The sequence below is a fragment of the Chelmon rostratus genome, chromosome 8, assembly GCF_017976325.1.
Source record: "Chelmon rostratus isolate fCheRos1 chromosome 8, fCheRos1.pri, whole genome shotgun sequence".
NCBI classification, from domain to species: Eukaryota; Metazoa; Chordata; class Actinopteri; order Chaetodontiformes; family Chaetodontidae; genus Chelmon; species Chelmon rostratus.
Genome location: NC_055665.1, coordinates 4,909,542 through 4,922,589, shown reverse-complemented (window position 1 = coordinate 4,922,589; position 13,048 = coordinate 4,909,542). Strand labels below are relative to the sequence as shown.

General features: G+C 46.2%; 1 protein-coding gene across 1 annotated transcript; it reads left to right on the top strand.

Annotated features, from left to right (window-relative positions):
• The first annotated feature begins 8,015 nt into the window (after window positions 1–8,015).
• si:dkey-82o10.4 (uncharacterized protein LOC797793 homolog) lies at window positions 8,016–13,048 on the top strand. Its single transcript, XM_041943041.1, has 5 exons — window positions 8,016–8,518; window positions 9,226–9,297; window positions 9,384–9,510; window positions 10,212–10,356; window positions 12,229–13,048. The coding sequence occupies exons 1-5, from the start codon at window positions 8,126–8,128 to the stop codon at window positions 12,311–12,313; spliced, it is 822 nt and encodes a 273-aa protein (XP_041798975.1). The 5' UTR covers window positions 8,016–8,125; the 3' UTR covers window positions 12,314–13,048.

Below are 13,048 nucleotides of genomic sequence, written 5' to 3'. Positions count from 1 at the left end.
TAATTATGAGGAGTGGGCTCCTTTAAAGTGTAACTAACAGGAATCAGAGGGAAGGCGACGGCGGGACACGTCAGTCATTCGATCCTGCGATGAGCGAAAGAGGACGGAGAAGACAGCTCTGAAAGAAGTGAAATGTACTCTGGCAGGAGAGATCTCTGAACTCATGACCAAACAAAATCCTCATTTCTGCAGATCTACAGTCTGAAGTGATGGATTTGAGACAGGAACAATCATGTAGCGTTTGGATTTGCAGAGAAGCGCCTGCGTTTCTCAGACGTTTCCGGAAAACAAAAACAAATGTCGAGCCGAAGCCGCACAGTTTCTCATCATGAATTAATCAAGTGTTTTGTTTGCTCCTTGCACGCGTCAAGGCCTCGCGTCTCAGGATGCACAATAGTTTAAGCATCCACTTGTGTGTAGCCGATTAATAAATCATAACCTTTGCTCCAGTCTGCAGCTCGCTCGCGCCCTCCGTTACACAAATGAACAGTAAACGTTCTGGATTCACCTTTTAGCCATGAGAAGAAGCAGAACTCCACCGCAGACATGTTGATATGTTCATGAGAACAGTTCTGTTTCTGCATGTGCATCCTTCTCTCTCCTGTCTGGAAATAGTTGCTTGTTTATCAGGATCAGCGCCTGATTTTTGCATTAAGTTCCGATATAATTTCAACTCATCGTTTTTTATCGTATTTACAGACGTTGCATGAAGTTTGTTTATGGAGGCAGTGACAGCTATGAAGACTCTTCTCGCCACGCGGCGTCTATTTACGTCTGAATACGTAAGCAGGACCATTATGAATGTCCTGAAATCAGATTTATTCCAGTAAAAATATCCTCATTCCAAATCATTAAAAAAATGGCAACAAGCTGTGTGCCTTTTTTTTTTTTTTCACACAAAAAATAGCTGAAATATGGCATGTGAGAAATGTGCAAGGTGGCCGTCTTACAGAAGGTGTAGAGGTGGGATAAATTTAATTACAGCTTCAAATATTCATTTGGCAAATATATCAAGGTTGGAAACACAGGCCCAGAAATGGCAAGCCAGCCTGGCAGGCGCTCACAATAGCGGATGGCAAATGACAGTAATCCATGAAAAGAGACCAGACATTTATAGAATTTATAAGGAAGGACTCGCCATCCCAGATCTCTGATGTTTGTGGGATTTGTTCATTGGCATGTTAAACGTAGGGAAATATATATAATAATCCCAACCTGTTTTTCTCTCCACCACCTTAGTTGCTAAATCTTCAAATTGATTTAGGTTCATTATTGAGCCACGTTTTGCAACAACTTACCCGACTCTTTTCTTTCATGGGCAAAATGAAGTTATCCACACGTTCGTGGCGTTTGAATGTCACTTTGTTCCTTTTGAGGAGAGAATATTTTGAGCAAAAAGTGTAAATGACAGTTTTAGACTCACTACTCTTCAGCGTAATGAACACAGAATCACAGCTTCAAAGCGCGGTTCGTCACGTCGGCGAAGGCACAGCCGTCGAGGCCTCAGATGGTCACTCGGCACAGCAGGAAACGCTACACGTGATCCTCATCGCTCTCTGATCTAACACGCTTGCTGCCTCGTCTCCAGCTGTGCAGCGAGTTGTAGCGGCGGCGCCAGCGAGGCACCAGGCACAGGTGAAGGTACACCAAGGCACTTCCTCTTCCTGTGACAGCGAGCGAAGGTGGCCTACTTTGCCTCCGTTATCGCTCTTTGCCCTGCGTAGGGTTGATTTAATCAGCAGGCTGGGGTGGGTGTGGAGGGGTTAAGGAGGGAGAGAGCCTGCCTTACCTTCCCAAGCCTGGAACTGGAGGAGAGCACGGGGGCGGTAAGTGGTTCTCCAAAGACCACACAGTCGCAGAAAGTCCCGGTACTGATGCCAAACAGCTCCCCTCCTCCCACCGGCAGTCAGATTAGAGCAGATCAAAGCTCACCCTCCTCCTCCACCTCCAGGGGGCTCCCTCTGCAGCGCCGCTGTGGCTCTGGGCAGGAATCACTCTCGGGGGGGAACACTGGGCGTCAGCCGGGGCTCAGGTGCTGGTTTGGATCAGCTCTCGTGACAAACAGATGCGTAACAGTTAAGTGAAAGGTGGAAACTGATGCTGACCTACATTGCCAAAGCCACAAGCCGTCTTCAGCTCACACTTTCCTGCTTGTATCACGTTTGGTTGTGATGCGTCAGATGATGGGCACACAGCGGCTGTGACAAACAGACATTCACACAGATAGCTGTTTGTTTTTGTGGGACAGCAAACAAACTCTTATAGATTTCATGTTTTTTTGTTGCTTATGTGTCTTTCCTGGGAAAACTGTCACACAGGAAGTTGTGCGCTTGTGTGCGCTGAGGAAAAAATGTGTCAACAAAACCCTGCAGACCCTGAACCTTCATCATATCCAAACGTTGAGCTAAACGCCACATTTATTTCAGCTCAGTATCAGGAGTTCATGAAATAGACACAAACTTTAATCCATTAGATTTATGCACTTGGATATTCATGCTCCATGGTTTTCATGACAACAAGGACCAACGTGGTGCGAAGAGCGAGAAAGTCCACATCAGGAGGTGGCCGAGGTGGACGGATGGCTCAAACACAGGACTTTCTCACAGGTTTGATTCCCGCGTGAAACCAACAGTCATCTATTTAAACCAGAACCACAATCTTTTGTTTTTTGGAGTGTAAACCTGACCAACAGCCAAACCTGACCCGACGTTGTGTATCTATTATTGCTAGCTTGACCGCGGAATGAGAAAGATGGTGGATGACGTGGAAGATATTTCCAAATGAAATAAATTAGTCTGAAAGTTGAAAGTGTCAGGAAAGATGATGGAACACTCGTATCCACGTACACGAATCCTGCAGATTAAATTTCGCGGCTGTTTCACGAACTGCTGCGAGGCTGCGACAGTTTCGGACGGCCGAGACAGATGATGTCTTCCTGCAGACGTGGACGTCCGGTCAGAAAACACTGCAGCTGGTCCTACGGAGGTCACGGACGAACAACTTCATTCTGTACGTTTAATTAGAAGGATTTGTTAGTTGTCATCCCGGCTGAGCACCACCTACTGACACTTGAATGTCATCAGCAAAAAAAAGTATCTAAAGACGTGTTGGACACTGTGGTTGGATTGACTAGTGTCTGACACATCAACACCAACTTCCAGGTGCTCAAACTGCTGCTTTACCTGAACTTCCTGACAAACACCTACCTGTGCATCACTGACAGCAGCAGCTCGCCACACCTCGGGCATCAAAGGAAGAAGGAGCCAGTTATCAAAGGGCCCCCCAGCCTCCTGCTGCACGCGAGCGGCCCGTGTGGAGGTATGGGAGACGCCGGAGGCAGGAGCGGGACGGGCGGGGTAGAGGTGGTGCTAATCGGGGAGGGATGGATGGATGTAGGAGGAGGAGGAAGGGAGGGTTGATAAAGCCTGATCTGTGCCACGGGGCATTTATGGCTGCCGGGGAGGCAGGGGGACGAGGATTGGGGGAAACGGGTGGGAGGAGGCATTGTCTGCTGTGTCCGCGCGTTTATAGGATTGAGCTCAAGTTTCCTTTGTGTTTCCATTTTGTTGAGGGATTATGTTCTTTGAGAGAGTTGTGCAAGCAGGCAGGCACAAGAGTGGAGGCGGAGAGAGAGGGAGCGAGAGGAGATGGGTGGGGGGGGCGTGAGGCGGGAGGGAGGATGTCTTTGTTCAGAGCGTTGATCATGAACAAGACAGATAGCAGAGGGTGTGTGTCTGCATGAGTGTGTGTACAAGTGAGTGTATCTGTCTTTAATGCCAGAGCGTGTGTGTGTGTGAGTGTGTGTGTGTGTTTGAGTGTGAGAGCGAGCAAAGCAAGATGTCAGGACACGTAACCAGCCATGTAACAATTTAAAATCAATTTGCCTCCCAAGAAGGAATCGCTCTGAGAGACATTTCTCCCTCCGAGCGTTTACAGGACTTTCATTCTATCTAAATAGATATCAATTACATAATCGCTTTTCTTCTCTCTGCCCGGCCGCCGACTGCAAACTTTGTCACACCGAGCTGCGGCGTAATTGCCCCCCACCCCACCCCCCCGCGCATAATGTTTTGCGATAGCTCGTGACATTTGCGGTGCCATTGATCAAACAGGGCGCAGTCGTAATGAAGACACGAGAAGCCCCGGCCGGCTGGAGGAGGGGTGGGCACGGGCGGGCTGCGACGCTTCCTGTGAATAACGTCGACTGAAGCAACAGTTTCGTGCTGGAAGCCGCCTGCTTTTCCCTCCAACACGAGTCCCAAGTCGCATCCAAGAGCGGTTTTCTCTCATTAATCGATTGGCGACGGATGAAAGTCTGCTCCTCGCACACAATTCATCAAGAATTCCAAACGAAGAAAACAAGTAACTGGAAGTCTGAGCTGGTGATAATCTGAGCGCTGAAAGTTTTCCAACTCCTCTCATTTAAAAAAATGCACCCCGGCGTCTTTACCTTGTTCCAGCCCCACCGGGTAACCACACACCCATTGTGTTCTCCTCGACTTGTTAAAACACCACATGGCACATTTGCATAGGATAACCAACATATAGCGAGTCATTTGCATGCCTGAAAGTGCACTTGAGTAACCGTAATTACACGTGACACCAATTACTCTGTTACTTTGTATTAAATTATAATGGAAAATTCCACTAGAGAATTGGAGCCTAATTGCATCTTAATTTGCATAATTTTGCATATTAATCACATCTCAGATGAATAATAAATTTCAGCAGATTTTTTAATTTATGCACAGATACAAAAACAAGTTGAAAAATAATTTGTGAGTGAAAAAAATCAGGAACTATTACTTAGATCATTTGTGCTAATTTCTCTCATTACCCTGCGCTCGAGTCAAAGATATCTGTACTCTTCATCAGCGAGCTCTGCATTTTGGAATCGAGAGTTAGTGACACCTTCAGCAGAGAGAGGGGAAAAAAAAGAAATTTTGGAAATATCCATAGATCAATTTGACATAAAACTTTGTGGCTCTATTTAAAGCTTCCTCCACTGCGGAGATGCCAAATACATTCTGCAGTGATAATTCAAATCACTTTCCGCCTTTTTTTTTTTTCTGGTCAACACCTGCCTGCTATTGTGTGTGGCTCCCTGCCAGCAGACACAAAATCCAATACCTGTAGCCCAGATTAAATTCAAATTCACAAAAACAACATTTTTTTCGCATTCAACACGCCGGCGGAAAGTTGACCAAGTTATTTTAGAAACCTGATAATGAAGACGGAGTTCAGGATTTTAAAAAGTCGTAATCAGAGCAAACGAGTGGCGGGGGAACATAAAATGCAGTTTTATGTTACGGGCAGAATGTCTCTCAACCTTCTGCAGCTTCTGACCCTTCAGACAAAGAAATAAACCGCCTGCTTGTGATTTGAGTTGTGACCAGTCAACTAAATCGAGTCTTTTTTCTTTTTCTTCTTTTTTTGGAGAAATCAGTCACATTAATTCACCTGCAAAACCAAAGATTAGAGGAAAGTCACTACTATACAGCAGACACTCCATGTTTTACTTTCCAGTGAGCTGTAGATTCAGATTTTGGACACTTGCGTCACCACTGGTGGACGTAGACGCAGCGTCACACAACTGTAATGTTTGCTATTTGTAAATGCATTATGGGATTGTACTTTTTCCACTCTGCAGGGGGAATAACAATAAAAAAAAGTGCACTATATAGTAAAAAGTTGTTTTAAATAGTCAGAACTTTGTGGATCCTGTGAATTGTCCCCTGGTAGAGGGGCCACAGCCCTCCACCGGGTTAACATGTGAGATTATTCCCACATGAACACCAAAGCTACAATCTCAAATTCATATTCTAATGTCCAAATCCTGTTTTCAGATTTCTCTGAAGCTGCAGGAAACAGCGGCGTGCCTCGCTGATGCAGCCGCCTCGTCGTCCCTGATCATCCGACCACGCTCCGCCGGTGACCTGCCTCGCACGCTCTGGAGGTTCGTTCAGCTCGACGTCTTCATCTGGATGTCACCCAGCAGCTCAGCTGTGGACAACAGTGCCTTTCAGTGGCCACAGCAGAGGAGGGAGGACGCTGCAGCGCTGCAGCTCGCACGCCGTCTCCTGCAGGAGTGAGCGTCCTCAGCCGGGTCACAGCCTGCAGCCTTTTCCAAACACTGACGTTAGAAGGAAAATTTCCCCCAACGCCACCCCCAGAAATCTTTAAATTAATGTTTTTTATGCCTTTTATTCAGATAATTCACTAATTCTGTCTCTAAATAATGGTCTATCTGCCACTTCAAAGACTTTTACACATAATTGTGGGGGACAAATACTAAATCCTCAACTATCTGCCTCATTGTTTTGATTAAATAGAGTCACATTTCAAAGATAAACACAAAGGAATCAGACTTGTGGGTAAAAACTCTGCTCATGTGCACTTTGACCTTGCAGAAAGTGAGGGAGGACATGACCTCAGTGGCCTGTAGCTGCAGCCTTACAGGCTGTGTTACACCTGACGGGCTGGATCTGAGCTGGTTTAAATGCTGTTTAATTGATGTATTCAAGTTTGAGTCCGGGTTCAAACTTCACTCATTATCCTGTGAAATATGAGTCTTTTCTGACGGTTTGTATGTGAAATTTAATTTGACGACACATTAATTATTCACCTGAAAACAAACAAGCACCTCACGTGGCTCGTGCGGAAGTTAAAACTTATCTCTTTTGCTGTTTTCCTTCCTCCATTTTCCTCGCATCCCTCTCATTCCTGTCCTCCTCCTCCTCCTCCTCCTCCTTCCTCGCCTCCTCGCCCCTCACACATCTTGATTATCGTGCAACACACAGCAGTCTGGACTCTTAGCTCTTCTTCACTTGCGTGTTTATCTGCAGATTCTCCAACAATTAATCCCATCCAGCGCGGAGTCGTTAATATTCTGCTCCATTCGACTCGCAGATGTAAAAAGCATTCTCAGCTGACACACATAATTACTATGATGCATCCCGGAAAGGTTTCCGTGTCTGAGCGCAATTTCAAATAACCAAGTGCTGCGCTGCTAATTATTGATAAATAAAATTAGTTGGGAGAACTTCAGGTGGGCGGGGCCGCGCGCAGGTGTCTGCCGCGTGCGTGCGTGCGAGAGCGCGCGCGCAGCGGAGGGAGAAGCGACGGGAAAGCGGCGCTGACCTGTAATCACCGAGAACAGCGGGGACTTAATGATGTTTTGGTCTGCTGATCAAATTTCACATTTTCGCACAATCATTTTGGGCACCTGCGCAGAAAACAGAGTCTGGGCGGAAACTGCTGGCCTGGAGGAACAACTGCTTCTGTGTGTGTGTGTGTGTGTGTGTGTGTGTGTGTGTGTGTGCGCGCGCGCGCGCGCTCCTTAGATGTTCTCTTTTATTGTGTTAATAACGCATCCGCGACAGACTCCCCGAAAGTTTGTTTTCTCCTTGTCTCACACTTTACAAACACACACGCACGACATGAGGCGGATAAATGGATATTTATCTCCCTCTACTGGAGCCTGTCGGTAACAGCACTCTGCTGCCTTTAAGTGCTCCCTGTAAGTTTGAGCTTAGTCATTAAAAGGGAAATTCAGCACAAATATTGTCCTTTGAAAGCTTCTGTTTGACTTTGTTTTGGACCTACTGTAGCTACAGGAGCAGAATGAAAGAGAGACAACATGCGACTCCATTTGTTTGTAGTTATAAATGTATATTTTAACATCTGACCTCCACACTTTCCCTTCCTCTCATTACCTAATGTCCGACTTCATCAAAAGAAAATGAAGCAGCAGCAATCTGTTCTGTTCTGTTCATGAAGACATGAAAGCAATATAAAATATAGTCAGAAAAAAAATAAAAATTTGAAAAAAATAAATATACTTATTACGAGCACAAAAGGCCAAAGACTAAAACACTTCTACCATCCAGAGAAGAGGAAGATTAATCAGTTTGGCTCTATTTAAAGTGCTTCTTTTAGCATTTCCCACAGTACCTGAAGGCAGCAGTCATGTGTGTGTACACCGTGAACACGATAAGGATTATGGGTACAGCATGGGGTGAGTTGCGTAAGTAAACCAAAGGCAGCTGTGGCTAACAATGGTCGCAGTCTCTGCCCCGGTCCGTGGTCCAGACGCCGCCTGTGAGGCCGCGTCCTCCTCGCTGTGATGCAGCGCATCACCAGCCTCGCTGCATGCCGGGAGCTCGGCGGCCTCGCGGCTCGCTCCCCCGGGCTCCGCGCCTGGAAGAGGGGCCCGACCTTTAGCAAGCAGCTGGAGGGGTGTGTGCGTCCCGCGCGTCCTTTCTCCGCGGTGCCCGGAGCGCAGGGCCGGAGGATGTGCAGGCGGAGGGTCGCGTTCGCCGGGCAGAAACACAGACTGCTCAGCTCGCAGCCCGGAGCCGACGGGCCGCCGGGGGGCTCCGACGGTCACCCCGCCGTCTCCGTGGTCGGCATCCCGGACCCGATCACATGGATCCGGTGCAGGGTCATCATGTTTCTCATCAAGCTGTACTTTGAGTTAGACGTCAACTCTGCTGAGTTCAACAGAGGAGTGAAGCAGGTAACAGTGACACCTCACAGGCCTTTTTCTACCTGTCAGCCGTAAACTGCTCGGTAACATTTCTCCATCTGAGCCCGAGAAAACCGTCCAGAGCGGCCACGTTTAGTCCTCAGTTCATGAAGTAAATGGTTTGAAAGCTGCCTGTGATTCCTCAGGTGTGAATTAAACATGAGATAACTCACTTTTTGACAGGTGCACCAGAGGTTTCATAGAGGTTAAACATTAAGGTTGATGAAAAGCAAGAAGGTTGGAATGAAAAGCACAGCTCTAAGCTTTAAACTTAAGTTATAAAAAAGAAAAAGTAAAAAAAAAAAAAAACACCTCAAAAAGCATCACAACGGCAACCCTAGTTCCCAAAATGCAGTTTTACACACATTTAACTAAGTCGGTATCAAAATAAATTATTTCCTTCCTGAGAAAGCAAGCTCTGTTTCCGAGCTGTTCTGGAGCTTTCACTCACATGACATGAACTTCCTCAGCAGATGGAGTTGCTCTTGTTGCCATGGCTTTGTAGGTGTTTGAGGCCAGAAGGGATTCTGTGCTTGGTGTTTCCTGCCTGAGGAGGAAGAGGAAGCTTCCCAGCCTGCTTTGAACACGAGGCGTCACAGTTAACCGTCACATGTAGGAATCGTGGTAGTTACATGAGTGACATCGTCCACCGCGATGCAGGATGAACTAATCACCCCGTTGTTCCTCGTCCGTCCCAGGCTTTGGTCCATGTCTCTGACCTGATGTCCAGCGGCAGATACCACAGGCTAGTGGGGCTAGTGTCCAACGAGGTAACAAATCCTGCACATTCTGCACACAAGCTTAATGGCAGCCTGCAGGTGTTGATAAAGTTTTATTTGATTTCTTGTCATTTCAGATGATCGAGTACGTTGAGGAGAGGTGCCGGGCTCTCACCAATGCTCAGAGGCAGCAGCTAGCCGTGAAAATGGACGATATCATATTCATGCTGCCGGAAGACGTGTCTGTCGTCTTTGATCGACACGGTGAGTTCTGACTGAGAAGCCTGCATGACTGATTCCAGCACTTGAGCTGCAGCATGCATCACATCAGGGGTTTCCCTGTGATCACATGACCAAAACAAACTGCTCTGCTGTCAGTCAAAGGTCACGAAACTGTCCGTCCTCCCTGCCTAAGGATGGACTCATAACCTCGCACTCAGAGCTGGAGCCTCACTGTCGACTTCTTTCATTCCTCTTCATTTTGTTATCCTTCTTGTTCCACACGGTGCTGATGTGAGCCTCCCTGCACACATTCAGGTCCTGAGGTCACAAAGATGAAGCTACCACCCAAAGTTAGGACGCTGTGTTAAACATAAATAAGCAGAATGTGATTCTTCACTAATCATTTTTGACATAAACTCAACTGAAAACAATACAAAGACAATGTATTTAATGCTTTAGCTCAGCAGCTTCATGGATTTTTGTAAATATTTGCTTTATTCTGAATTTGATGCAGCAACATGTTTCAAACAAGTTGGGACAGAAGCAACAAAAGACTGGGACAGATGTGGAACGCTCCAAAAACACCTGTTTGGAACATTTCACAGGTCAACAGGTTGATTGGTAACAGGTGATAGCATCATGATTGGGTATGAAAGGAGCATCCTGGAAAGGCTCAGTCGGTGTTCAGGTGTGATGCGACTCGTCTGCTGGATGGTCTCTGATTCCTGTCTTTGTCCTTGCAGGTAGAAAGTTCTGCTTCATTGTCATGAGGTTTTGGCTCCTGTCAACACACGAAGGCTCTGATGACCCCGAAGGCGCAAAGATCTTCAAACTGGCCTCCAGTGAAGATGGCGGCCCACGGAAGAAGATAGCGACAGCAGTCTACGAGTAAGAGCTCAGCTCGTCAAGTGCACACATCGCAACGATCAGATCTTCCCTCATTCAGCTTTGACATGGTCGAATCTATTTCCTGCAGTGTGCTGCTGACTCTTTTTTTAACTTAAAGCCCATTTCTGATCATTAATTTGTTCAGATGTTTTGTGCCAAGATCTCTGTTTGGTTTATTTCTCTCATATAGAGCATGCAGAATCACAATTAAAAGGTACAAATATTTACTTAGAGAGATAATTATATGTTGGCAAAAGCTCAAAGTTACCTGCGGGCTTTCCAACATATGGCGTGTCTGTTTTTGTTGGGCGGGTAACAGCCACAGCTGACGGCGGCAAGTTTAATGTTTTTCACACATACGTGTCAGGGAGAATTCTGGAGAAATGTTCTGAATGTGTCCGTGGATGAGAGTTCATCTAATATGTAATGCCTCACATGGGAAAACGGTGAAAGTGACGTATTTATTTCACTGGAGGACTCCGGAGGACAGCTCGGATACACTTAACAGTACAAAATATTAATAGAAGAACAAATCTGTTTGGCAGAATAAATCAAATATTCACAGTGAGGCGTAGTGGCACACTTTCCCAATATTTTAATCATTAATTTGATAAAACACAGCTGTCCAGTGCAAGCAGCGATTTATTAGATCCCTTTCAGACATCAGCCTTGTATTTCAATGTGATTTCCAGTGAACACGTCGGTCTTTTGTTTGGATAAACACCAGAGTCGCTTTAACAGGAAAGTCCGAAAGCTGTTTTAGGTCTGAACTGAATGCTGTCAGATAAACAGAAAGGCTCCAGCAGAAAAAGGTTAAATATGCAATGAAGAAACTTAAAAATGTGGAGTTGCCTTATTAACTAGTATCAGTTTGTGCAAAGAGAAAACCCTCAAAACTCGATTCTAAGTTTAAACTTGACTGGTGCAAAACTGATCCATGACCGTTTCAGCACAGTCAGATCAGACCCTCTTTATACTTAAAATTTTCATTCATGCAAACCAGATGGCTGAATTTCTGAGTATCCAGCAAAACGCTTCAGAGGAAACAAAATGTTGTCATGTTGTCATGACGTCGTGTAACTCATCACTGTTCTCAGCTGCCCCGCCTCACGCCAGGTGCCAGATATCATGCGAGCGTCACTGTGGCGCTTTACTGAAACGTCCTGTCGTGTCTGAATGAAGCTGCGTGGAAAATTAACAGTTGCGTATTTTGTCACTTCGGCCGCTAGATGAAGCCGGCAACGAGGTCCACGTCTGAAAAGGACCTCGAGAAGTAAAGAATCCAGTCCTGGTTATGTAAAATCGTGTCCATGCCGTCACTTCAGTGGTTCTGATCCAGGTGCAAAGAAGCGCTGGTATGATTTGCTGCTGTAGCAGAAAGAGGAAATAATTTCCCTCCCAGTGGATGTGACAGTCAAAGCCTCTTTTCATTTCCAATCAGTAATCCGGTTAGTTGCAGGACCACATGGTGTGGCTATTCTACCTAATGCCCACCTATCTAGTTAGCCAGATTCTCTTCTCTATTGTTTCAGGTCTTAGGATTCCCTCAGAAAAAGCCTGTTACACTTCAGAGGCTAGCAAACAGACAGTTTGGCAGGATAAGGAAGCTCGCTGTTTCCAAGGTGAGACCAGAAGCAGAACTTAGTTTGAGCTGAGTTGAGTGTTCGTCAATCCGTCTTTTCCTCTTGGAGTTTGAATACATTTGTAATACTAAGAAGAATTTAGGATGCTCCTCTGCAGCTCTCATGAATTTTCAACAGAGGAGATGCAGGCTATGCATGATTTACATCAGTCTGGGGAGCTGTTTGTGTTTAAAATGAGAGGAAACCATCATCGCCGCTGTTAAACACGTCTTCCTCGTTCCTTCTCCAGGTTCCGCAGAGAGCTGACGAGAGGGGCCTCTCCCGACTGGACGGTCACAACTGTTTGGCACTGGCACTGGAAAGCAGCTGAGTGATCAGGCTCGAGGCGGCGAGGCCATTTGTCAGTCGTTGGGACCCAACAGGGGAGAAGGAATTAGCTGAGTTCATGTATCCATGGAAGATAACATGAAGCTTGGCCAATCAGCTACTCACCTTTGATCGTTGAATGGACCCGGAGCGCTGACACTGAAGCTGTGCACACAAGTGAAGACCTCAGAACTTTATAAACCTACTTGAGGTCAGCCTCAGACCCTCAGATGCCATTAAACCCCCCCCCCCACAGTTACACAGCATACTGTACATGTCCTCTGAATCAGCTGTGAACACCATCAGCTGTTTTTAGCTCTTATGCAGTATATGAACGGAGTGATGAGGTTACTACAGAAAGACCTTTTTCCAGAGCTTTCAGCTACATCTCACAGTCCTCCTTTGCAAATGAAACATGCTCAGGTTGTCATAGTGATAGCTCAGTTGTCATTACATGACCTACAGGTTGCAAGTAACTGGTTACATGACAACAGGTGCTTGATTATGGTCACTGTTGTCATGTGACCAACGTTCTGTACTTACTGTAGGTCAAGTGATGGCAGCTGTGAAGACTCAATCCTCTGAGGAAGACAATGAGATTGACCTTTGGGCACAAGTGTGCGGACCTATATGTATACATATCTATATCTATATGTATATGTTTTGACATTTAACTCTGTTGAGGTTCTTTTTAAGCCAACACTTTGCATCAATAAATTGCCTGACCATAGCACCAAACTGCA